Source organism: Mustela nivalis (genome assembly GCF_964662115.1).
Source record: "Mustela nivalis genome assembly, chromosome: 13".
In the NCBI taxonomy this organism is placed as follows: domain Eukaryota; kingdom Metazoa; phylum Chordata; class Mammalia; order Carnivora; family Mustelidae; genus Mustela; species Mustela nivalis.
This window is the reverse complement of record NC_139032.1, coordinates 72,010,458-72,036,448: the sequence shown is the minus strand read 5'-3', so window position 1 is coordinate 72,036,448 and position 25,991 is coordinate 72,010,458. Positions and strand designations below refer to the sequence as shown.

Genomic DNA, 25,991 nt, shown 5'->3' with positions numbered 1-25,991 from the left:
ATGCACAATTTAGTTATAAAGTGGTTTTTCTCAAAACATTTCTGTCTTGGAGGACAGGAAGTTTTAGAGCCGTTTTCTTAAGGAACGGATCACTTGTTTATATTAATATGGGTATTGGAGGGGTGAAAAGGGTTGGGATAACACCCTCAGTTTCAGATTTGGCTCAGAGTTCTGTAGTGTAGCCTGATTGTGGTGAGCATCATTACGAAGAGTGCACAAGCTGGGGAGGGAAGGTGGAGTTAAATGATGGTTTTACTTTGCTTTTTAGAGCACTTGTATTTTTAAAAGAGAGACTACAGTATGGATCTTTACAAATAAAGTTAATAAACAGTGCAAGCACTCTTTGAAGTTTTCATGTGTAGTGAAAGAAGGAGTTACTGAAACTGTGTTACATAAGTTCACACTGGAAATTTTCATATTCAAAATATTGGTTAAATTGATCGGTTTTTAATTTCTTTAGATTTAGAATAACTTTATTTAAATTAACTGTAGAAAAGAAAAAATTTATTGAAGGAACATGTTATAAGTTGAACTATACCTAAAGTTTAATAGAAAATCTCTTTTGGTAACTTTAGATACTGACTCTGAGGGCATTTTATGTACAATTTTTTCCCCGGTGTTTTTGGTGATGAGCCGGATTGGCTGAATGGCAGTCATCACTCAGTGTACCGGGTTTTCAGTAACAAAGAAAGCTAGGCCAGTTCCTGGATTAGGACTTTGTAAGTTGGTGGTTTTGAAAGTAGGTGGCCCTTGATACACTTGCCACTTCTTGTTATGTGATTTTTGTTCTGTTATTTACGTGTATAAAACCCTTATTTTTAAAGTAGTTGCAATAAATGTAATTGTTTTTTCAGCTTAATGCATCTTTTAATACCAACCCTTTTTCACATGAAATACCCTGTTGAATCATCAAAATCAGCTTCTCCGTTTAATCTTGCTGAGAAACCAAAGACTGTGCAGCTGCTTTTGGACTTCATGCTCGATGTCCTTCTGATGCCTTATGGGTAGGTTCCAAAATAAAATCCCAGTGACCTTGGCATTGACTGCTTTCACTGTGTGTGGTTAAATGCTATTGTAAATGATCAGCTTTCACTTGAAACTGGTTATGTCTCAGATTTTCCTTTCTGTTGCAGCCCTGACCTCTTCTAAACCCCAGCCCTACTGCTTCTCGACCTTACAGGTGGGGAGCTGCTGTTAGGATTTCAGACTCAGCCTGTCCCTCTTTCCCCATAAAAATACTTCCTTTTCTTTAATCGCTGTCAGTGCTGTGATGGTTCTGTTAGCCATGTCGGTGTACAGTTATAAACTGCCTCCAGCTTTCCTTTTCCCTGTTACTAATACCAGCCCCATAATACCCCTTCTCTTCTTGTCTCGTCCCAGAACTACTCTCCCTGCTGCCTGCTGTGTGCTAGTTTCATCTCTGCTCAGCTCTTGTCATGACTTTCTCACCAGCTGTTCTTCTCCAAAACTCTCTACACTGCCAGAGGGAGTTCTGATTTTTATTTATTTTATTTGTTATTTTTGTAAAGATTATTGATTTATCAGAGAAAGAGTGCACGTACACAGGCGCTCACTTGTGCTTGAGTGGGGGGAGGGGCAGAGAGAGGGCAGAGGAACAGACTTCTCTGGGAGTGGGGCTAGATCTCATGACCCTGAGATCATGTCCAGAGCCGAAATCAAGAGTCGGCTGCTTAAGTGACTGAGCCACCTAGGCGTCCCAGGGATCCCTGATTTTTAAATGGGATTTTTAAAATCTCCCTATTTTTGATCTTAGCAGATCTTAAAATCCTTGGGGTATTATTTTTCACTTGTTACATACACTCATACAGTTCATGTGCTCTTATGTCCTTGCCTTTCATGTTTTAAGAGAATACAGTTCTCTCTATTGAGAATGCCTGCCCATCAGAAAAGAAGGGAAGAAAGAAAGAAAACAACAGCCAAAACAGCTGCTTTGAAAAAGCATCTCAAACTAACTTAAATGGCAGCTGTGTGTGTCTCTGACATAAATTTCTTGTCCTGGGCAGAGAACACTGTTTACCGGGTCCTTATTACACTAACCATCCGTCTTCATTGCCGCTTTGTGTTTTTATCATACTCCTGACATGTCCGTCTTCCCTAATAGATTGGGGACTCCTTGAAGTCAAGAGCTGTTTTATCTAGCTCTGAGCCCTTGCGCCAGTGGCCCAGGTTATGATCTGTCTGCTTCTAGGCTACTTACTTTCTAGGTTGTCTTGCTGCCAGAGATGTTTATCTAAAATGCTGCTTTCATTATGTTTCTTCCTGATCGGAAGTGTACTGTGTACTGTCATCTTAGCATGTGCAGCCTCCTATTCTCTGTCCCCTCATCCAGACACAGGAGGCCAATTTCTTTCCTTTCTGGTTTGCTCCCCTCCTGCCTCTCTAGTTTGGTGGCTTTATTTTCTAGACCTTGAAACGTTTCCACTATCTCTACCTGTTCACTTCTAGTACGTGTCCTGTCATTTCTTATTTCTCAGTGGTTTCTTTGTCATGCGATAGCATGTCGAATGCTGGCGTATGTTATTACGTCAGCCTGCTCCACACGGCAGAGACTCCGTCTTACACCACCTGGTAGTCTTCGGTCTTGTGCTTAGAAGGTGTTTGGTGTTTTGCATCATGTTAGCTGTTCAGTAATTACTGATTCATTTACTTATTGCCACCAGTCTTGTTTTAACTTAGAAATAAATAAAAACCTCCTTTTTCTAGTTGTTAAATTAGGAGGCAGCCAGAATTGGCAGATGATGATGGCTTTGGTAAATAAACTTGGAAATCCAGATTTAACTTAGCACATAATGTCCTCAATCCAGTTTTTCTTACCAAATCCAAATTTAACTTAGGCACATAATGTACTCAGTCCAGTTTTTCTTACCAGGGGGAATTTGCCTTACTTTTATAAAAATATTAAAGTGATTTCTTAATAGTTTTCTTAATAGATGGACTTAAGATTGAATGGATATAGCATATAACTTATGTGGAATAATTTACTATGCCATCAGGATCTAAGTGTTATTTTTAATTTTTATTATAATGGGTATTTCATTTTAATATCCAGTCTGATAATTCATTAGCATAGAATTTTAGAGTTTTAAGGGACCTGAGTTAAATTTTTTTTCAAAAATTTCATTTTGTAGATGAGAAATGCCAGTTTAACCGGATCAAAATGAATTTATCAGAAATCTTATTTTTAATTTATAGAAGCTAAAAATGAAGATAGGATGGTAAATTAATAAGTAGCTACAATGGGCTTTGAATATACAGTGGGAGAAGCTCATCAATCTGGCTTTTACTCTTTGAATTTTTTTTTCTTTTTGGGATGTTAATGTGTTTGTGTGATAAATGGTTTGGAGGTTTCAGTGGGTTTTCTAATGCAGGAATATAAGGAGAATTAAAGGTGAATTGCAACTTTAACAGAAATAGCGATAACTATAGATGTTCTTTCTGTGCTTTGGATCTAGAATATGTTTTGCTTTTTTTTTTTCTTAGCACTTCTTACAATCAGCTAATCTTTCTATTTGTCACCTTAAAACTCAAAGTGTAGTAGGTCCAAACAGCTCTTAAAGGGTTGTTTATAGATTGAGAGCAAAATATTTATATTCATTGTTGGTAACTGTAATAGTTCATTTGTAACTAAGCTGAACAGATGGACTCATGGTTAATTTGCTAAAGATGTAAATACCCTTTTTTGGATACCTTCAGAGTTTTTCTTTATGATGAAATTTTACTTTCAAGTATTCTAGAAAAAAATATCTGAGAGAAAGTATATAATTGAATGTATTAAATGTGCATGTAAATGTTTATGTAGGTGTTTCAATAGGGAGGTTAAATTTCTCTTTCCCTTTCAGATATGTGTTAAGTGAATCCCAGAGTCGCCAAAATTCATCTTCAGGACAGGGTTCTTCTTCAAATAGTGGGGGAAGTTCTGGCATACCACAGCCTCCCCCAGGAATGAGTTTTTACGCAGCTAAGCGAGTTATTGGTGATAACCCGTGGACTCCTGAACAGTTGGAACAGGTATCACTGCTTTGTTCATACTGGAATTTGCCCCAGTACGCTAGCCTGAGGAGGTCCCCAGAAGCACGTCTGCCGTAGTTCTCATGTGCTCATTCTCTCTAATGAAATAGCTTTGCAACGGCCGATTGACCTAATGTACTCTCTTCATCGTGGCAGTTACTTGTTAAAGCCCCAGGGAAAGGGAGGAGTGGGAAGTGCTCTTCAGTGCTCTTCACTGCATACATGGTTCAGGGGTAAAATACAGCCCGTTTAGAAACGGAGTATGCTTAGCTTCTTTCATTTTCGCTTTTGACTGTAGGTTTAATAATCTAGCTGTTTTGGTGCAGTTAAAATACAATTTATCTTAGATTATTCAGCTTCTTAGGGCTGTACATTTTGTTTAAAGTGAGGAACTCCTGTACTCACATGTGACAATATGGGGGAAAAGCATGACTCCCTTTTATATTTCTTGCTGGGAATTTAAAAATTGGCATTAAGCATTTTATTCTGGATTTAAACAGGACACAGATGTTCTCTGAGCAGCTTTTAAAAAAGACTGGTGCTCTACAGAGAAGTTGCCTCACTGTGTCTGTGTCATCAGGCACCTCAGGGAAGAACAGATGAGATCAGTATGTAATTATTTTGGAATTCAAGCAACATGGGTTAGTCTTCCAATCCTTCCTTTATCTCTCCGTGGCAGTCTCATTGATCTGATATTTTTTCTTTTTGGGAATGTGAGGGACCACTGATCAAAAAGCAGTGTTCCCCAGGAGAGGGGAAAAAGGCAAGTGGGGCATTGCTTTCACTTGCGAATTTATAGAATGATTTGTTCGGCGAGGGTTATGTTTGATTAGATTTGCTTCGTGTTTTATAGATCTTCCTCCCCCCACCCCTTCCTCAACCATGATGTAAGTAAGAAAGAAAGGTAAATAGTACAGTAGTTACTCTTTTTTGGGTGTGAACTCTTTGACAGATACTATGCTGAGCACTTTGAATACCTTGTCTCATTTAATTCTTATAGCAGCCCAAGGAGGTAGAGAAATCATTTCATTTTGTAAAAGGAAGTGAGGTTTTGAGATGTACCTTGGTCTCACTTCTAGTACTAGGCTTTGAATCTAGGCCTCTCTGAGGGCTCAAGCTCCAAGTGCTGGAGAATAATTGTTAACATTAAATTGTAATCTTGTGTTGGTAATTATTTGCTAATACTTAAGGGCCTCTTCATGTTTTTTTGTCAATTTTATAGTCTAGTGAACCTAATGAACCATTTAGTTTCAAGGATGAAAGAAAATTTTGTTTTTATTTAAATAAAAATGGCTTTTATTTTTTCTAATGACAAAATTATGATAATGTAAAGATTCAAGCATACAGAATATTATAAAGAGAAGTTAAAAATTACCTGGAATCCTGCCACCCTAGTTTGTCATTCATCTACAGCCTACTCCGTGTGTGTGTGTTTGTGTGTATATATATAAGTACAGTTTTACAAATATATTTTTACATATTATATGTTACATTTACATACGTTTACATATATACAGTATTTTTGGTTTGCTTTTTCCATTTAAAAATATGTAAAGTTTTTTAAAAAGTCATCTTTTTAAATGTTTATGTAAAATTATGTGTAAACCACACAAGATTTTACCTAGTCTTCTACTGATGGTCATTAGTACTGTTTTCAGTTTTCTTTGCACATTTTTTTGTTTATATCTTCATGTAGTTAGTTTCCATAACTGCTCTTCTGTAGCTTCAGTAAATATTTGAGTTCTTTCTCTTGTAGCTCTTGCCACAGTAAGTTGTATTGAACAAGGGGAGGGAAGGCAAGCATTTTATGATCTGTTTATATACTTTTTAAAATTGAATCTGTTGTTATTTAATAAATTGCATCTGTTGTTATTTAATAATTATAAGCTCTCTCAATCAAGATTCATATGCATAAGAATTAGTATGTAACTGATTTCTAAAGGTAAAGATAGTTTTCAGGTACATTTGTCCTAAATAGAATTCTTTGTTGTGAAATTCATAGCTCCTTCACATTAATTAGAATCCCTCTTCAGTCTGTGTTTCATTTTAGCCATTCAGTTAGACTGAATACTGTTCGGTTAAAATTTCACTTGTCTTGACTTAGAGTGTGTTTGAAACCCTATTGTTTTCAGTCTGTAAGAATATTGAGGACTGAATGAGTATGTTAACAACAGAGTGGAACTCTATGGAATGTGGTTTAGTTCTTTTTGAACTGTCAAAACAATCCATGGAGCCCTCTATTCATAATGTACCACTCTCTTACCTGCAGGCTCCAAATTTGGACTTCAGTGCAAGGCTTTATCATTCTAGAGAGACTGTAACCTAAGTAGGAAGGCTGTATATCCTAATGGTCTTCGAGTTGGAGAAACTTGGGTTTGAATCTTGTTTTCATCACTTACTATATGTCTTAATCTCTTAAGCCTCGCCTCAGTTTCCTCATCAGAAAAATGGACTGTTACTTATGTCATAAATTGTGAGGGTTAAATGAATCAATGAATATATGTTACATACAGTTCACTGGCACATTGTAAGCCTGAACAGGAGCTGCTACTGTTGTTGCTATTAATTTCTGGTTGGTGGTGTTTGTCTCATTGATCACTGTTTCTCCCTCCCTTCATTTATCTGCAGTGCAAATTGGGTATAGTGAAGTTCATAGAAGCTGAACAGGTGCCTGAACTTGAAGCTGTTCTCCACCTGGTGATTGCTTCTAGCGACACACGCCACAGTGTGGCGACAGCAGCGGACCTAGAATTAAAAAGCAAGCAAAGGTAAACTATCTCCTTTTTCTTTTCCCCTTTAAAAAATGAAAAGAGGCCACATTTCTAGAAGCTCACGTTTATTCTTTCAGGATTTTCTGTAATGAGACGTTCAGTTTAGGCAGTTATGAAATACTGAAATATACCTGAGCTGTAATAAAGACAGTTTGCTTAGGAGTGGGATTCTGTATAAGACAAAAGAAGTAAAGCTGTTTGGAAAAGCAGTTTAAAACTGGAATGTATTAGAGATGTTACCATGAGAAGTGAGACCTTTGTTGTCTCGGTAAATGCGCTTAAAGAACATATGTTAAGAAGAATGTCAAAGCCCAGAAGCTATTCATTTTTGATTCTTCCTCTGTGTCAAACCATTTACGATTGCTTTTTAATAAAGGACATGTAGGTGTTATGATTAATACGGTAAAAAAACAGGTCTCTTGTAGAGAGGTGCTAAATAACGATGAAAAGATATGCTGAGGGATGCCTGGGTGGCTCAGTTGGTTAGGCAGCTGCCTTCGGCTCAGGTCATGATCTCAGCGTCCTGGGATCGAGTCCCACATCGGGCTCCTTGCTCAGCAGGGAGCCTGCTTCTCCCTCTGCCTCTGCCTGCCATTCTGTCTGCCTGTGCCTGCTCTCTCCCTCTCTCTCTCTCTGATAAATAAATAAAATCTTAAAAAAAAAAAAGATATGCTGAATAAATCTTAATTCACACAGGAGAAAACACGAATAGTAAATAGGCTCAGAGAAAATGTTTTGTGTGAGAAATCAAATCAGTGCAAAATGAAACACTCGTGTACCAGTTTGTACCCATTAGTAAATAAAATTGTGTTAACAGTTGAAACTCCATTTAAGTTTCTGTTGAAACTGCTGTTTCTACGTTCTGTTGATTGGCATTATAAACTGAAATAATTTTTGGAAAGCACTTTGCAGTATGTAATGAATCATAAAAATATTTATAATCTTTTATGTAAATATTCTGGGAATTTATCCTAAGAGAGTCATTCAAAAGAAAAAGATTATATTTAGAAAAATGTTATAGATTTGCTCATTATGCCATTTCCTGTAATTTTAAGAAAAATGGAAACAAATTCAAATTTCCACTCTAGGGAAGTAGTTAAGTAAATTAACTGTGTCTCTATATGGAATATTGTATATCTCCCAAAATAATTATGAAAGTAATAAAGCAATGTGTAAATTGTCCCCAAATAATGGCAAATGAATCCAGCAGAATAAAAATGTGTACTGATGTAAAACTGGAGATGTGGGAAGACTTAAAAACAACACAAGAAATTGAAGTTACTTGGTTGAAAACTATCACAGTTATGGAAGGGTTGTGTTCATTTGTTTTAATGTTTAATGTAATAACATGCTAAAAGGCAGTGGAGTGCATATATTGTAGTTTTTCCCCTTCAAATCCCCAGAAAACGATATAAGTAGTTTTAACCGAGTGAGGAAGGTAACTTTGTAGTCCCTTAGAGGGCAGGTGAGGTAGCCCAGGGGAGGAGCCCGATGTCCTGGGGTTAATCCTGGTGACGCCTGTCACTGATGGAGTGCACCAAGGCTCCTGTAGCCCGCCAGGCCTTGAACTCTGAGGAATAAGAAAGCTGGACTAGATTGCACTTTAACACCCTGCCCCAAGTCTAAAATTCCTTCATGCTGCTTATAACTGCGTCCTCCTGGTATCATTTTCAAAGAATTTGTTTTGTTTCGAAGTATCAAAAAATCTTTCTTGAAAACCTCTCATTGTGTTTGAGCTGGCCTCATTCTTTACAGCATGTAATGGATCGGATTGTTAGAAATATAAATGTGGTGCTGAAGTATTCTAGTTCGTTTGGATTTTGTCTGGTAGAACAAACGTGCACTTTTTCATAAGAGGAGTTTAACATTTTTAAGAGGTAAAAAGGAAGCTGAGAACCATATGTAGATATTTTCCCATTTTGCTAAAAGAAAAATCCTGAAGTGTGTGTTTAAGTGATGCATCTCTCTTTCGATCTTTTTTTTTTTTTTTTTTTTACCTGCCTACCTGCTGTACCATCTACCAGTTTTACATGCATAAGAAAGAACTGTAGAGGGGCGCCGGTGGCTCAGTGGGTTAAGCCGCTGCCTTCGGCTCAGGTCATGATCTCAGGGTCTTGGGATCGAGTCCCTCATTGGGCTCTCTGCTCTGCAGGGAGCCTGCTTCCTCCTCTCCCTCTCTCTGCCTGCCTGTCTGCCTGCTTGTGATCTCTGTCAAATAAATAAATAAAATCTTAAAAAAAAAAAAAAAAAGAACTGTAGAAAAAGATACACCCAAATTAGTGGTTACTGAAAAGGAATAGAGAGGGATATGGTATACAGATTATAAATTTCTGTACATTTCTGAATTTTCACAACAGACATAATTGAACTAGAAAGATGGCAAGGGTTTTGAAAAAATAGAGCAAACAGTGAGAATTATCCTTATTAGTTTTTAGTTTGTTTTTACTGTTAAGTTTTACTAAAGTGTCTTTGTGTTGTCAAAAAAACTCTACACCTGACATATTTATGGAAGGGAAGCAAAGGTGGAGCTTGAGGATTAGTTAGTAGCGGTCATCTGAGGAGAGTGTAGGTGAATGCAGATTACAGTAGAATGGTGGAACATCTTCCAGGAGAGGGGCCTTGTGGCTCTCAGAGGAAGAGGCAGATGGATGAACTGTGAAAGTAGAGAGGGATGAGAAAACCTGTGAGAGCAGCTTCAGGAATGATGTTTGCACAGACAGAGTGTAGCTTGGAAGCAGAAGCAACGTGAGAAGGTAGTGTGGCACATCTCACTGGTCAGGTCAAGCCAGGATTGCAGTACTGCTAGGTTTGTAATGTGCCTGAGAGGGGCTGCCGCGGAGGGCAGGTGCCGTTCCCTAATCCTAATTCACCTGATGGCGGGACCTAAGCAGGACTAATGGCAGCAGGATGGCTGTGTAGAATTAGGTGAGGAAACCGCAAATACGCGCTGGCCGAGAAGGAAGAGAGAGAGGCTGGGGATCATAGTGACATAGTGTAAGAGAAATGAGATGGGCTGCCAGCTTCTTAGGGTTGAGGCTTTAATGGATAGTTGGTTTTTTTTTTTTTTTTTGGTCACTTTCCTTATCACTTTTGGGTTTCCAGGTAAATTCAACAGAAGAAGGACGCTTGCCTCAGTTCTCTTTGAACAAGTGTACTATAGCTGTGCTCTGTCCAAACTGCCCCATGGCATTGGCCTTGAGCGTGAAATAAAGTCCACTTTTCTTGTGTGGGTGTCCAGTTGGGCCATGGGTGTAATGACCTGTTGAATCAGGGTGGGATAAGCGACTTGCTGTATTTCTGTTTAAAAACTAAGGTTGGTCTGAATATAATCCCTTTCCTTCTCTTCTACAATGTCAGTTGCTCAGTTCCATTTGTGTATTTCTAACGTTTTCCTTTGGTAACAAATATTGGGGCTGTGTATTGTTTGAAATCATTGAAGTGGGACAAAACAAATAATTTTAACAAGCTGTGTTGAAACCTTCTATATAGCTTGATTGACTGGAATAATCCTGCCATCATTAATAAGATGTACAAGGTATACCTTGGAGATATACCACTGAAGACAAAAGAGGTAGGTTGCTTTGGTTTATTCTCACATCATCATAAAAAGCATTTGGTTGATATGAGGTCAATATATTTGAACTTTTTCTCCTAGTTATTTTGATTTATGCTGAACCTAGACTGTAGGAAATACTAGTTTTAAGCCATGTTATCTGGATGGATTAAAGTCTGGTAACCAGTTTATTTGAGCTGGTGGTTTCAATTCCTGTACTTAAATGATGATACACTGTCTAGATTAGGGTTCCACACACTTCTACTGCGAGTTTTTAGGCTTTGCTGGCCATATGGTTCTGAGGCAGCAACCATTCAGCTCTGCCCGAACATGAAAGCAGCCGTAGGCAACACATGAGGAGCGTGGCCAGATGCCACTGTAGCTTCATGGTTACTGAAACATGCATTTCATATAATATTCACGTATCCTGAAATACTATTCTTTTGATTAAAAAAAAAAATCATTTGAAAACATAAACCCTATTCTTAACTCATAGGTTTTATCAAGACAGATGGGCCCGCTGGGTGGTTTGTTGACCTCTGGTCTAAAATCTAGGACAGTAGGTGGGTTCTTCTGAAGCCTCCAAGTAAGGTGTTTGCTTAGTAAGTTAAATTCTGTTTAGTTCACTATATTTAAAAGTGTGTCCACATTCAAATCCAGACATACAAGGATTATATGTTTGCTTGCTTGCTTTTTCAACCATAAATATTTGTTTTAAGAATCATAATCTCCCTCCTCCCCATCATACTATTTCCCATTGGATTAAATTGAGTGTGATGTGGCAGAAAGAGCAGTGAATTGGGAATTGGGAGCCTCCCCTTGGATTCTAGTCCTTGAGTGGCTACACATCATTGTACTAGGGAGGAGAGATTTGGCTAATCACAGAACTTTTCTTGGCCTCATATTCTTTGTGGAGAAAACAAAAGAGTTTGATTAGATCAGTGGTTCGTAGAATGTGGTTCATGCACCCTTGTCAGGTCATAGGGAATTTTTTTTTTTTTTTTTACCGTGTTGGTATTTGCAGTGGTGTTGTGCAAACAATGGTGGGTGTCACTGTTGGGTCCTCACATGAACCAAACTGTGTCACTGAATAGTACTAGTAGTTATTGTGTTCTTAACTGTCAGAACTCATGGTAAAAAAAAAAAAAAAAAAAAAGAAAGAAAAAAGAAAAGAGGAAAGAAAAACATGGAGAGAGGGAAAATGAAACTCCGCTTTACTTAAGAATATCTTTGATGAGGTGCCTGGGTGGTTCAGTCAGTTGAGCAGCTGATACTTGGTGTCTGCTTGGGTCGTGATCTCGGGTCGTGGGATTAAGTCCTGTGTCAGGCTTCGTGCTCAGCGTGGGGTCTGCTTCAGGTTCTCTCTCCCTGTCTTGCTGCCCCTCCTTCTCATGCATGCTCTTTCTCACTCTCTAAGATAAGTAAATAAATCTTAAAAAAAAAAATAAAAATAATGTTTGATGAAGCAGTAAAAATTACTTGTAGCCTGAGAAACTGTGGCTATTGAGGTGTTATTTGGCAGATAATGTTCTTTAAACTGAAGAAATGAGGCTTTAAGAAAAACAATTCCTGTGGTTTATGGGCAGTGGTAAAAATTTGACTTTCAAGCAAACATTAGAATTTAGGGAAACTTGTGCCCATCACAATGAGCCTAACATTTTGAGATTTTTCTGATGAGATTGGTGGTGATAATAACATGTGATTAAAAAAAAATGTTTTATAATGAAATGTTTGCTTACCTCATGAGCCAGTATTTTCCAAATGACCAGTGATGTTACAGAAGCATTACAATGGTAAGGGGGCCATTCAGTGGGCAACGTAGGTCAGTGGAATTTAGTATAAGAGTATATAAAAGTTCCGTGATACAGTTTCAAATCCAAATTGTAACACCTTTAAGAAACTGTTGTTTATTAAGTTTTGCTGGAGTATCAAAGAATATCTACAATTACCCAAAAAGGCTAAAATCATCCCCATTTTTCCAAATACGTATCTTTATGAAACTGGGTTTTTTTTTTTTTTGACCCCACCCCGTGCCGGGTTTTTTTTTTTAATGTAGTTTAACCAACACAACATACCAGAACAGATTTCTGAATGCAGAAGATAAAAGAATCCAGCTCTCTTCTATTAAGGTGGACAGACAAGATATTTATAGAAGATGAGAAACAGTGCCACTCAGTACAGTTTTTTGTTTGGGAAAATATAGTAACTTTTCTTAAAAATATGTTATTTATGAAAATGTATAAATGGATTTGTTATTTATTATTTAACATTATAATTTTAAATGAATTTTTAAAAATTTCTCATATAAATTAGCAAATATTGATAGGTGTTCCAGGGTAGCAAGAGCTCTTCAGAGTGTTTAGTAGTTTGTAAGAGTGTAAAGGAATCTTGAAACAAAAGTGTGAGAGACACTGATTTAGAGGCTCTCTCGTGACTCTTTTCAGTGAACAGTAATTCTGACCTGCTGAGTTAAAATTAAACATATTTTTCACAGGGAGCAGTTCTGAAACCAGAGCTGAAGAGGGACCCCGTCAGTACAAGGGTTAAGTTAAAGATTGTCCCACATCTCCTTCGTTCTAGACAAGCTGCAGAAACGTTCCCAGCTAACATCCAGGTAATTCATTCTTTCCAGAGAAAGATGGACTGTTTACAACTCTTATGTCTGTTTAATTGCAGAAAGAACTGCATTAATGGATATTCAGGAGGTATGTTGATATATGTAACAAGTTTAATGAGATTCCATCTTGTTTTTCTATTTCAGATTTAACTGCAGACATGGTTAAAATTTAAAAAAAAATTTTTTAACATTCAACTTAAATGTATAATGACTGTCCTTTTAAACTAGTGCTTTCTGGGTGGCTCTTCTCCAAAAATGTTTTTCTTAGGCAACCAAGTTTCTGGTGGTCAGTTTAGTGGAAAAATTCAGTTATCAAGTGTCATCCTTAACGGAATCCCTACGTATTGGCAGTGGCCATATTCTCTGGATTCTGCCACCTTAATGTCTTTATCTCCATTTACCTAATGCTGATGTTAACTGGGGCTATCCCTTCTCATTTTGGTCATCACAGTATCGATCTTGTTTCCCTTCCTCTCATCTGAAAGACAGTCTATTTTCTCTGTTGCCACTGGAGTTTCTGTTGCGGTTGGAAATGCTTGTACTCTGATCGTATGGGACACCAGTCCCTCTGCCAGAGCTCCTACCTTTTATCCAAGTGGTGACCAACTCAGCTCAGGTAGCAGAGAAATTGGAGTAAAATTTTGTCATAGTTATTTGCTATAGATCCTAAATAAGCCTCAGGGGTTTTTGTGTGTGTGTGTTTCTCTTTCTTTTTCTGTTTTTCTTAAAAAAAAGTCTTTTTCAAATCTGTAAAATGGGTGTAATACAATAGCAGCTTACTCAGAGCACTATCATAAAGCCTGAATGGGATCATAGAAAGTTGAGCGCACAGTGGCTAGGACTCATTCAGTTATCACGTTCCTAGTAACTGCTGACAGCTTAGCAGTTATTTCTCTTCTGGTCTCCTTTCTCACCACCCCCTTACCCTGTCTGTACCTTATGCTCCAACAAAAGATTGTTTTCTTTAAAGACACTGTTTTCATGGCTCTGTGTCTCTGCTCGTGATGCTCCCTTTGCTTGGCAGAGCTCCCCTTCCCCCTTTAGCGTGGTAAACATCTACTCATGTTTCAGGATTCACTCCAGCACACCACCACCTGAAATGTTCCCACTTCCTGCCACTCCTCTTTTTCAGTCCCAAAGTGAGAACACTCCCCATTGCACTCATTGTATGGAGGATGTAGCATCTCTCCCCTTTAAGGCTTATTTTGTTGAAGTAGCTACTTGCTCCTCCTCCTTGATGATAAAACTTTTATTCCCCATACCTGGCACTCTGATATATGACTTTGAAATATTCTGTGTCTCTCATAAATGTAAAATGATCACAAAGCTTCTATCATTTCTTTTTCATTATTGGTGTTTGCAAGCACTGTTTCCCAGATAGTGTCGATAATTTTGCTTCAGAAAATTTGGTGTAGTAACACATTACATGATAAGTAGCTAGAATTTTGTGACAAAATATTCATAGACGTCCTGTAGATGTGTACTTCCTTTGTAGTTATTTATATGTTTTCAAAATAAATCTGGCTAAAATGTGGTGTATTCAAAGACAAACTCATTGTCCCTCACACACATTCTTTCTGTTGTCATTTTTGATGATTACATTACTGTTTTCCTATGTAATTGGCCTCACCCCTCGTCTTCCCCACTTATCAGTCATAGAAATCCTTCAAGGTATCATTTGTGAGCGTCTTCTTTCTTGATACCAGTGGCTTTAACTAGGCACACATTAACTTACCTTAATTTTGAACTAACGAAAGTACCCAGCATAATCCTTTGCAAATAATATGTGCACCATGAATTTTATTTTTTCTGATAAAACATTCGTATTCTGATTAATTCATTTTCTTCTATCTTACCATATTATTCTATATAATATAGAATTCCCAGATAAATTTTCTAGAAGTCTTTTCCGATTAAGGTAGCATGTGATTACATATTGTCCTGTATCATTTTTAATGTATGTACATTTTGATCCCCAAGGAGATCGAGTGTCTTGGGAGCAATGCTTGTCTCTCTGTATCTTGCAGTGCCTGGCTAGATTTGGTTACCCAGCAGGGCTCAGTCCTGTTCAGTCACATGTCATTGTTAAGTAAGATCAGAATACTGCTAGTAGTTTTCGGAACCAATGTGAGGAGATTTTTTTTCTAAGTGTAAGACTATCAGTCCCATAGAAGGTGGGAATTTGAGGAATTTAGATTTCTTTGACATTGCTGTCTAATATCTGAACCTTCTGGATGCTGTACAGGGCTCACCTGCGAGGTCTTTGGCCATCTAGGCATGATTACAGAATATATGGAGCACCTCTATCCTGACTACATGTGTAGAATGCTTGATTCTTGACATTTTTCATGAAGCTTTTATTATAATTTGTTAGGAATGGCTGAACTCCATGTACTTAATGAGCCAGAGTGACTTTATCTGCTCCTGTCGCCTCTGTGATATGAAGTGGCAGACTGAGGGCCCGCTGTGAACTCTTGTTTCTGCTGGTAGATCCACAAGTTTTGCAGACTGTCCCGATCAACCACTGTGTTTGTTATTCCACAGACTCCTGATTGGAGCTATGTTGGTCGGCTAAAATGATTATCTGTATTAAAAAGAACTGCATTAATTTTGAATAACAAGGAGGTACTGCCCAAGATCTGCTGTTGAATCCTGACTAATATCTGAGAATAGCAAATTGCTATTACAAATTGGTGTTCTTGACATTGTCCCTTTCTCATAGGTGGTGTATGATGGACTTTTTGGTACAAATACAAATTCAAAATTGAGGACATTATCCCTGCAGTTTGTGCATCACATTTGTATAACGTAAGTTTTTTGAAACTATCTGACTGTAAAATTTCAAGCTATTGGAGTGATCAAGTGATTTGAGTATTTCTTTCTTACCAAAAAGAAACCATGTTTGCTCATCTTAAAAAGAATTTAGGTTTTACTAGATTATTTCAGTTGTGTTTCTAATTATTTTAAGTCATCATCTGAAAAGATACGCTAATAATGAGATTCTTATCTTGCTTTGTGTATGTGTGCTATTTTTTTAAAGTTGCCCAGAAATCAAGATTAAGCCATTAGGTCCAATGCTTTTGAATGGCCTCACCAAGCTAATCAATGAATATAAAGAAGTAAGTGACTTGTCTTTTAAACACTATTGATGTTTTATATTTAAAGTATTTTCTGTTATCAACCTTTCTGGTCTACATGTTTGTTTAGTTAGTTATAGTTGGCTATTTTTCCATCAATTCTTTAACATTTTTACATGAAGTGGTGTGAATTTCAGAAATTACTGCCATCTTTTGCTTTTTTGCTTTTGGAATTAAGTGTTAAAAATACAGTACGAATTTTGAGGGGTCTTATTGCTTCTTTAAATAACATCTTTTAAAGCAATTGCATTTTATTCTGCTTTTAGGCACTGTGCAAAAATGGAATGGAAAGAATTACACTTTATTTTATGATTGGTTTCCATATGGATGTTTATTTGGGTTTCCTTGTATTTAGAAATAGTGTTAATTCTTAAGGGCTGAGTTTTTACCAATTCAAAATTCTGTAAAAACATGCATTCAGTAAGTTTTTGATTCCTTGAGCTAAGTGGGATGAGGATTCTTTGGAATGTAGGTTTTTGAATCCCCTTTGTCCTTGCTGTGTCACTCTTACTATCTTCATTAGTTTGGCTGAATTTGCTAAAGAAAGTAATGTTTCAAGAACTGTAGTCAACATTATTTTCCCAAGTCTTAACTAAACATGAATGCATGTTTGCAGTAGCGTAGAAATTAACATTCTGCCATTTGGAGTTAGAATTGAGTTTGAATCCTGGTTTTGTTCTTCGGTGGTTGCTTAAATTCTTTGGAGCTCTGTTTTTTAGTAGAAAAATGAAAATAATACCTCTTTGATGGATAATTGTGAAGATCAAATGAGATTATACACAAAATTCCTCAGCACACCGAATGCACTTCAGTAGGTATTCTTATTAGTGAAGAGCTGTTCAGTGCTGTGCAGTGGGGCTTTGGCAGCAGTGCTTGGCCTGGCTGGCCTCTTGTACTGAATAGTGCTTGTATGGTTTTTTAGGCCTAGGGAACCTTTTAGAGTATTTTTATGGCATAGATAGTCAGATGCGTGGGATGGTTGGTAGAAATAAAAATGCTTTCGGGCTTTTAGGGGAGAGTCTATTTAAAAATTCGTTCCAGAGGCCAGATAAACCATAGGGCCCTAATCTCTGTACCTCCTGGAGATACCTGTATGACTTCCCAACAGATGAATCCCATCAGTGTGCCCATCGAGGTGTGGCAGAGTGAGACCTGTGTTGACTGTAGGAACTGCAGCTCACAGAGGTGTTACTTTGTAATCCGACTATGGGTTTTCATGAAAGGTTGTAAAATTCTGTCTGCCTGAGGAGGGACCCTCACTTGAGGGCTGTGATTTTCATTTTTTATAATGGCAGCTGTTTATTATCATGCAGATTTTTTAGGTAATTGTTCCCCAGCTTTCTGCAGTTCTGCGGGGAGAGAGGGAGGATCCTAGTCTTCAAGACCAGTGGTGAATTTTCTGTTAAGTTAGGGTGTTTTCCCAGTGTGTTGAAGATGACTTTTGGTGTTTGCAGGTTACATAGTCGAAAATACCCTGAAGTTAGCTCCACCTGAGAGAACCCTTTCATATATGACCTCTGCATTGTCCTTTTGGAGTGAGTTGGGGATACAAAGTTTTGTTTTCTTTTTTATTTTAGTAGTGTGATGATTCTGGGTTTGGACTTTTTTGTTTGTTTGTTTGTTTTTGTCCATATGCTAATAGCATGTAGTTAGGCAGAGTGAGACCAGGTTTAACAAGGAGTAAAATATTGCATGTAATTGCAGCAAAAAGGTTTTGCCGTTTACTGTATTTTTTGTTTTGTCTGTTTTTTTGTTCTTTTTTTTTTCTTTCTTTCTTTCTTAATTTCAAGGACCCTAAGCTACTGTCAATGGCATATTCAGCTGTTGGAAAACTCTCCAGGTGAGTAAACCCTTCTTCAGTGAGAGCTATGCTAAGAAAAATTATGTGGCATTTAATAATGGATGGAGAATAAATTGGTTGTGATTTTGAAAGGAATGTATTTAATGGCCATAGGTTGTTTAGGAATGTTTTCCTTGCAGAAGGAACATGATGTGAGACATTCCACTTGAAGACAGCTATGTTTCCATAGTAAATGGCAGTCTTGAAATGAGATTTTGAACTGGATTGTGTCTTAACGGGTTACTTTGTCTTGCGCCCTGGAGACATTTGATTGACCTTAAGTGTTCTTTGTTGCCGCTTACCACTAGTCTTTATAATCACAGTCATCAAGGTTTAGTTCTTGACCTTCTTTTCTGTTCTGATAGTGCTATATTATGATTCTGGGTGGCCCTGTTTCCAGAGGTGGATTTTTTTTCTTCTGCTTATAGTATGATTTCCTCCTTACACTTCCTCCTGGTTTCTTCTTCCTTGCCTATATTTCAAAGCAGGGAGACTGTGACCCTGGGTGGTGCTGCTAACCATGGCGCAGGGCCTGTACTGGCCAGTGTAGACGAGGTCTTGCTCTTCTCTCTGTGCAGGGAAAGGATCTTTGGGGTTCAGAGGAAGGCCACCCTCAGTCACATGATACAGCACTTACATGATAGCCTTTAGTTTAAATAGCAGTTTGGTCTTAATTGTCAGTGTTTTTATGTTAAAATCAGAAATATTAACTGAATGCATGGAATCTTATGAAGGCAGTCTCTGGGTAGTATTTTAATCATGGGTTACTTATATTAGACAGTTGAATTAAATATTTACTTTTAAAAATATTTGGCTCTTTGGGGAGGTAATCTAATGATGTTGACATTATGTTTAGAGATGAAAATGCAATTCAAGAAAATTTGTGTTTAGTTACATTTTCTTCTAACCTCATGGAAATTTATGGTTGTAATAATGGTCTTATTATTCTCTTACAGTCGAATGCCCCATTTATTCACTAAGGATATAGCTCTTGTGCAGCAGCTCTTTGAAGCCCTATGTAAGGTAGGGAAACACCCAACCAATCTATGCTTTCCATTTGGATGCTGACCTGGAAACCTGACTGGGAAGGGAAACACTGTTTTTATCATATTTATAGGAAGAGCCTGAGACTCGGCTTGCTATTCAAGAAGCATTATCTATGATGGTTGGAGCTTATAGTACCTTGGAGGGAGCACAGCGAACTCTCATGGAGGCACTTGTGGCTTCATACTTAATAAAGGTAGGTCCAACTATGTCAGCTACAATGGTTGGTGATACATACTTGATACATTTTTAAGAGCAGAATTTGAATTGTTTTTCTTTAGTGATCTTGACAGTTAAGAGGAGTATTTGCTTTCACTTGGACTATGATTGATTGAGTTACTGATTTTTAAAGGTTTTATTTATTTGAGAGAGAGAGAGCATGAGTGGAGGGAAAGGCAGAGGGAGAGGAAGAAGCAGACTCCCCACTGTTGAGCAGGGAGCCCGAGCAGGACTCGATCTAGGACCCTGGGATCATGACCTGAGCCGAAGGCAGACACTTAGCTGACTGAGCCACCCAGGTGGCCCAGGACTGTGATTTATGATTGATTTCTAATTCTTCATGATGGGAATCTGATTTTAGGGGAGGAAGAATGGTGATATTCTCAGAGCTTTTATGTTAAAGCGTTTTATGTTGGGAAACTTCTTGATGTTGTGTCCTCTAAGTTGGAAGTCTTTTGTCTTAGGTGGTAGCTGAACACTGCAGTCCTTTGGGGTGGAGTTCATAGCCAACACTTCGGGGGGAAGGCAGAAGGAAAGACAGATAAATTTTATACCTTAAAATCGAGTCTGTAGGAAGTAAGCCCGTACTATCATGCATAGTCTTCTTCCTTCTAGATTTCTTTATTCAGCTGTCATGGGAGTTTGTAGAAAATTTTGAGTATCTATTTACATATATATGTGTGTGTATGTATATATATATATGTAATATGTAGTATACAATATAAAATAATATGAATTTGTTTTAGTCAGTTCTTTGTTCTCCATTTCTAGGAGTAGAGGGATATTAGAAGGGGCAATGACGTCAAAAAGCATTGGTATGATTAATATATATTGTGTCTTACTGAAATTTGACTGGTGTATTCAATACATTGGTATTGAAGGAATTACTAAAGGTTCAGAAAGGTATCTGGTTTCTGTTGAAATATGACAGGACTGTTATGTACACTCAGGAACATTATTATCTATCGAGTTCCACTGTCGGATGCTCTTGTACATGCTTCATATTCCTATATTGTGGATGAAGATACGTGGGCTTGTTTGGAAGCTTATTAGACTAGAACACATACAAGGATGTTTGATGCTTTTATAGTGGGTGCTGCTTATACATATGCAGAGCAAATCATGTAGCAACATTACTAAACCGAAGCTAATTTTATTCTTTTCTCAGACGACATTTAAAGCAACCAGATTGTAGGCTAAATCATGCGAGCTCGTCCTTAATATCATTGCTCTTTATGAGAGCTCAAGGAATGCTTAAAGAGCAAAAGTACCTGAGTGAATAGGGTGGAATCTACTTCCTAATGTCACTCCCATCTCTCACTGTGTTAGTTTTGTGACGAGGAGAATGACCTGGTGGGAAGGTACCTGAGAGGGAGGCTTTTCAGAACAAGGGTTCCTCAGCTGCTTCTTTTGTTGAACTTTGTATTTATAGAGTAATCTGTTATTCTTTTTATTTTATTTTTAAAGATTTTATTTATTTATTTGTCAGAGAGAGAGCGAGCGAGAGCGAGCATAGGCAGACAGAGTGGAAGGCAGAGTCAGAGGGAGAAGCAGGCTCCCTGCGGAGCAAGGAGCCTGATGTGGGACTCGATCCCAGGACGCTGGGATCATGACCTGAGCCGAAGGCAGCTGCTTAACCAACTGAGCCACCCAGGCGTCCCTGTTATTCTTTTTAGATGAGTTGAATGTATTCATGAAACTCCTTTGGAGTCTGTTTTAATTAGAGCTCATCTGAAAAACCTGGAGATATTTTGCTTCAGATTTATAGAGATTCCAAGTAACCTCTATTTGTGTTCCCTGCTAAATATCTTAATTTCATTCATGTGACTGACAGTTTGAGAGTTGGGGAAGCAGAGATGATGTCCAGAAACTGTTCAGAGTGACTGTGGTCCCAGAGTTGGATGGAGGATGTGTATGTACAGGGACATTCTCTGGCTATGGTCTCTGTGGGTCTTTCTGCTTTACTTGGAGGGTCCTTTTAGCTCATAAAAAGTACTTTTTAAGTCATGCCAGTGTCCAAAAGATGTTTTTAAACAACTTGATTAAAGATTTTCAACAAATCATTTGCCTTAAATTTTATTTACTTATTAAAATTACTTCACTTTTGACTGTTTACAATTAAGATGACTTATCTTTACTGAATGAGCTGTTGGTAATTGGATTCTTCTTCTTTTTTTTAAATCTGTATGTGTTTGTGTGTGCGTGTATTTATGTGTCAAATAGCCTGAAGTTCAAGTTCGACAGGTGGCTGTGAAATTTGCTAGCACGGTGTTTCCCTCTGATCATATACCTTCCAGATATTTGCTCTTACTAGCTGCAGGAGATCCGTAAGTTTCAAAAGGTGTTAATTTGAATTTGGGTTCATTTTAAATTATTTGAAAATTACTGAAATTTATGTTGTTTTCAGGATTGCTCTGTGGACTTGAAGCAATTTATTAAAGTTAAAAATATGGCCCTTGATATGATAAGATCTGTAGTTATACCCTATCTTGCTTTTTTCCTGTGGGTATACTTTAAAGATATAAGCCACATAACTTCAAATCTCCAGAAATTTCCAAAAAGAAGTAGTTTCTTACAATGTATTTTATGACTCTTTGCTTAGATAGCCAAGAATATTTTTAAGAAATTTTCTGAGAAAAAAAAAAAAAAGAAAGAAATTTTCTGACATTCCCCAGTTGTCAAATAAAATGACTGTTCTTAATCATCAAATGATCAGTCTGGCATTATTGCAAGTTATTTTTTTGTTCTTATTTTTCTTTCTGCAAGACGAGAAGAAGTTCATGGAGAAGCACAGCGAGTATTAAGGTGTCTTCCTGGTAGAAACAGAAAAGAAAGTGCTTCTAAGCAGATGCCTTCTTTCCCGGAAATGGTGTATTATATCCAAGAAAAGGTATGGTGTTTAACTTCAGATAGTTTGGGTCATATAATGAATTATGAAAATAAACGTGTATTTTTTTAGGTGACACATTTAAAATGTTACCACTAAATGTTGAATAGTGGTAACATTTCTAACAATGTTAATATTTACAATGAGAGGAAGAAAATACAAAATTAAGAGAAAAATGTAGTTCTTGAAATTGATCTGTTTTGCCCCAATCTGAATTACTTCAATTCCTTTTATGCTCTTTAGCATTTTGGCTGGGTTTAAAAATTTTATCCCTGGTCTGACATGCTTAAAAATATGTCTCCTTTTTAAAATTTTTAAAAAAAAATTTTAAGGATATTATTTAGAAACTGTAAATTTAAGAATGCTTCAGGGAACAGTTGAGATTTTTTCCATTGTGATCGTGAGAGAACATCATGGCTGCTTGTGCAAGCCTCCTGTGTGTGCGCAGTTCTCTCTGCTGGTGGGTCAGACTGAGTATTGGCTGTTGTGACCCCTAGTCCTGATCCTGTCCCACTTTTTTTTCAGTGTTTCTTGGTAGGATGGTGGTCCTAGCTTTTTATTTAGATAGATATCTTAAGGGAGTTGGAAGTCAGAACCAAGTAGCCATGATTTTTTTCTCTAATGCACGGTCATATTTGTGGTCAGAAGATGCTCGTGTGCTCATCTTTTCCTCCTGCCTCTGTTAGTCATGAAAATAACTGGCCTGCAGTGGCCTGAGGTGACTGTCTTTGTAGATGCCTGGAGCAGGTTTCTTCTTCTTTTTTTTTTAACGATTTATTTATTTATTTGAGAGAAGGAGTGCACACACACACGCTCGAAGGGAAGGAAGGGGTAGACTCCTTGCTGAACACAGAGCCCAATGCAGGGCTCATTCTCAGCCCAGAGATCATGACCTGAGCAGAAACCAGGAGTTGGCCGCTCAACTGATTGAGCCACCCAGGTGCCCTAAGCAGGTTTATTCCTTTTAAATAAGCCAGTAAAAACAGGAAGAAAACGACACACCCGTCATTTAGGGTTTGAGGGACATGTGCAGTCAGTATGATTGATGGAGAAATGCTTTGACTAGGAAAAAACAGTAGCAAACAACAATGTAGTTAGAAATAGTTATTTTTGAATTGAGGAAGGGCACACGTGCTCCATGTTTTAATAATTGTGTTTATTTTTGGCTTATCTTTATTAGGCTTCCCATCGAATGAAAACTCCAGCTAAGTACATGACTGGGACCACCGTCCTTCCATTTAACCCAGCAGCCTTTGGAGAGGTAGGATTTGGACCGATTTCCATTTGCTCTCTCTGAACATTCTAGAAGATAATGTCATACCCAAAGAGATGTCTGAATTTTTTTGTGTTCTAGATAAACCCATATCGTGATGTCATTATTCTTTACTGGGTTGCCTATTAGAAAAACAGTATTGGGTAATTGGTGTTATTTTTAACTTGTAGTGGAATCTGTAAATCTCACAGAATCTCTGTGAGATTCTCTTCCTGGAAGAATTGGGTGCTCTGCATTGATTACTGTTGTGATTTTACAACAAATTGGATTTGTATTTTAAAACCAGTGCTAAGGTTGTTTAGATTATTTCTTGTTTGGGTCATTGACTTGTACTAGGTAAATGACAAGAGGTAACCTTGTTCAGAGAGAGTAAGATACCCCCAGTGGAACTGCTGCCTATTTTAGCTTGCAAGGAAAGAGCTTCAGGAGGACCCCTTGGTAGCTAGTTTATATCAGAGGTTTTTGTGGTGTTGTCTCTTTTCTTCTGTAGATAATTTGAACCTATTTTCTCAAATTCTTATGTTGGTGGAGATTAACTACAGTTCCTGGAGTTATACAGCAATAGATGATTTGCACCAGGTTTCTGCTCACTCTCTTCTCCCCCACACCCACACACCTTTTAAAAAATAACAATTTCGGGGCACCTGGTGGCTCAGTGGGTTAAAGTCTCTGCCTTCAGCTCAGATCATGATCCCAGGGTCCTGGGATCGAGTCCTGCATCGGGCTCTCTGCTCAGCAGGGAGCCTGCTTCCTCCTCTCTCTCTGCCTGCCTCTCTGCCTACTTGTGATCTTGTCTGTCAAATAAATAAAATCTTTAATTAAAATAAATAAATAAATAAAAGTGGAGTTTGCATTTTAACTCCATTAAACTCTACTAAAAACACTCTGGATTTATAAAAGCTTGTTATGTAAATTGTCCTCCATTATGGTAATTTCAGTTAACATACTGAGTCATGTTTCCCAGCTTTCGTGAGGATTGTCAAGTAGCTTTATGAGGGAGGGTGGGGGAATGAAAATGGGAAACTGTCATTTTGAGGAGTACTCTCCCACACGGACTTCTTGAGGAGCTTGTCTGGTATCCTTCTTCCTTCTGCTTTTAGATAGTCCTGTACTTGCGCATGTGCCTAGCGCACAGCGCGGGAGTGGTGCCCACCTCCCAGAGTTTGGCTGACATGCAAGACCACGCCCCAGCCATTGGACGCTACATACGGACTTTGATGTCAAGTAGCCAGGCGACATCCTCATCATCTTCCAAGAGTGGAGAAACCAACCCTGTTCAGATCTACATCGGCCTGCTTCAGCAGCTGCTGGCCGGTGTTGGAGGTAGGAGGTCGTGCCGCTGAGGACACATGTTGAAGCACTTAAGCAATAATCCAGTTTAAACTCAACTGAGAATTTACAGCAAAATTATTTTCTCCCTTCACTATTGTAACTGAACACCAGCCTTTGTTTCTTTTCTAAACTTACTTGATTTATCCTTGATACGCTATTACTCTTCTTCGAAAGAAATGCTAACAATACATAATGTTTTTACTTTGGAAGTGGGTGTGCAGAACAGGGCATCTTTTTTATAGATACTTAGTCTGTAAATTTGCTGTTTTGGATCACATACTGTATTTAAGTTGATTTTTGTTTTGTAGAACTGGGGAGTGCCTCCCAAAGCAGTAGCCTTATACTTGAAAGGAATTTAGTGAGCCCTGTGTGTGTATCACTTTTCTTGAAGCTAAGATTTTCTGAATTCTTTCTTATTTAGGTTTGCCAGTCATGTACTGTCTATTGGAAGCTGTCTCCGTGTATCCAGAAAAACTGGCTACTAAATTTGTAGACAAAACAGAATGGATAAAGGTATATCCTATGCATGTGTATTTCTCTTTGATTCTCTATGTTTTACACTTCAGTCTTAAAATTCGTCTTCCTACTGGTGCCTTTGGGTCATTTTGAAAACTCTTTTATCATACACTTCCTGGGAAGCATGGAGGTCAGTATATCTCAACAATCCATCTAGGTGGGGTAAAAGATGAATTAAGAATCATATAAGTTGGGGCGCCTGGGTGGCTCAGTGGGTTAGGCCGCTGCCTTCGGCTCAGGTCATGATCTCGGGGTCCTGGGATCGAGTCCCGCATCGGGCTCTCTGCTCAGCAGGGAGCCTGCTTAGTCCTCTCTCTCTGCCTCTCTGCCCACTTGTGATTTCTCTCTGTCAAATAAATAAATAAAATCTTTAAAAAAAAAAAAAAAAAAAAAAAAAAAGAATCATATAAGTTAAAAAAAAAAAAGTATATATATTTTCTGTTTTAAAAGTTAAAAAAAAATTTGTGTAATTTAAATAAAAAATACGCAAACTCTCTCCTTTCTGTAACTGTCTCCCACCTACTCAGCTCTCCCAGCTTCCTGCCCCTTCCTCTCTCACCTGACAAACATATGTAGATCACCAATGTTCCTATATGTTGTACTTTACCTAGAGTTTATTTATGCATATACACACAAATGAAAATAAGCATTTTTAATTTTTCTTCCTTCTTTTACACAAAAGGTACATAATTTTCACACTTTTATTGTTTCAAGTGTTTATTTAAATTCTGGTTAGTTAATAAATAGTATAATTTTATTATTGAGTTGTTATT

The 25,991-nt window shown here is 37.8% G+C and overlaps 1 protein-coding gene across 1 annotated transcript in view; it reads left to right on the top strand.

Annotated features, from left to right (window-relative positions):
• ECPAS (Ecm29 proteasome adaptor and scaffold) overlaps positions 1-25,991 on the top strand; it is a 295,320-nt gene that overhangs the window by 232,145 nt on the left and 37,184 nt on the right. The window contains exons 5-19 of the mRNA XM_082696890.1: positions 855-1,004; positions 3,861-4,029; positions 6,658-6,797; positions 10,290-10,371; positions 12,848-12,967; positions 15,693-15,778; positions 16,011-16,089; positions 17,898-17,947; positions 18,904-18,970; positions 19,065-19,187; positions 21,434-21,537; positions 21,977-22,100; positions 23,278-23,358; positions 24,471-24,693; positions 25,124-25,215. Of these exons, the coding sequence (XP_082553016.1) occupies positions 855-1,004; positions 3,861-4,029; positions 6,658-6,797; positions 10,290-10,371; positions 12,848-12,967; positions 15,693-15,778; positions 16,011-16,089; positions 17,898-17,947; positions 18,904-18,970; positions 19,065-19,187; positions 21,434-21,537; positions 21,977-22,100; positions 23,278-23,358; positions 24,471-24,693; positions 25,124-25,215 (1,690 nt within the window). The remainder of the gene's footprint in view (positions 1-854; positions 1,005-3,860; positions 4,030-6,657; positions 6,798-10,289; positions 10,372-12,847; positions 12,968-15,692; positions 15,779-16,010; positions 16,090-17,897; positions 17,948-18,903; positions 18,971-19,064; positions 19,188-21,433; positions 21,538-21,976; positions 22,101-23,277; positions 23,359-24,470; positions 24,694-25,123; positions 25,216-25,991) is intronic.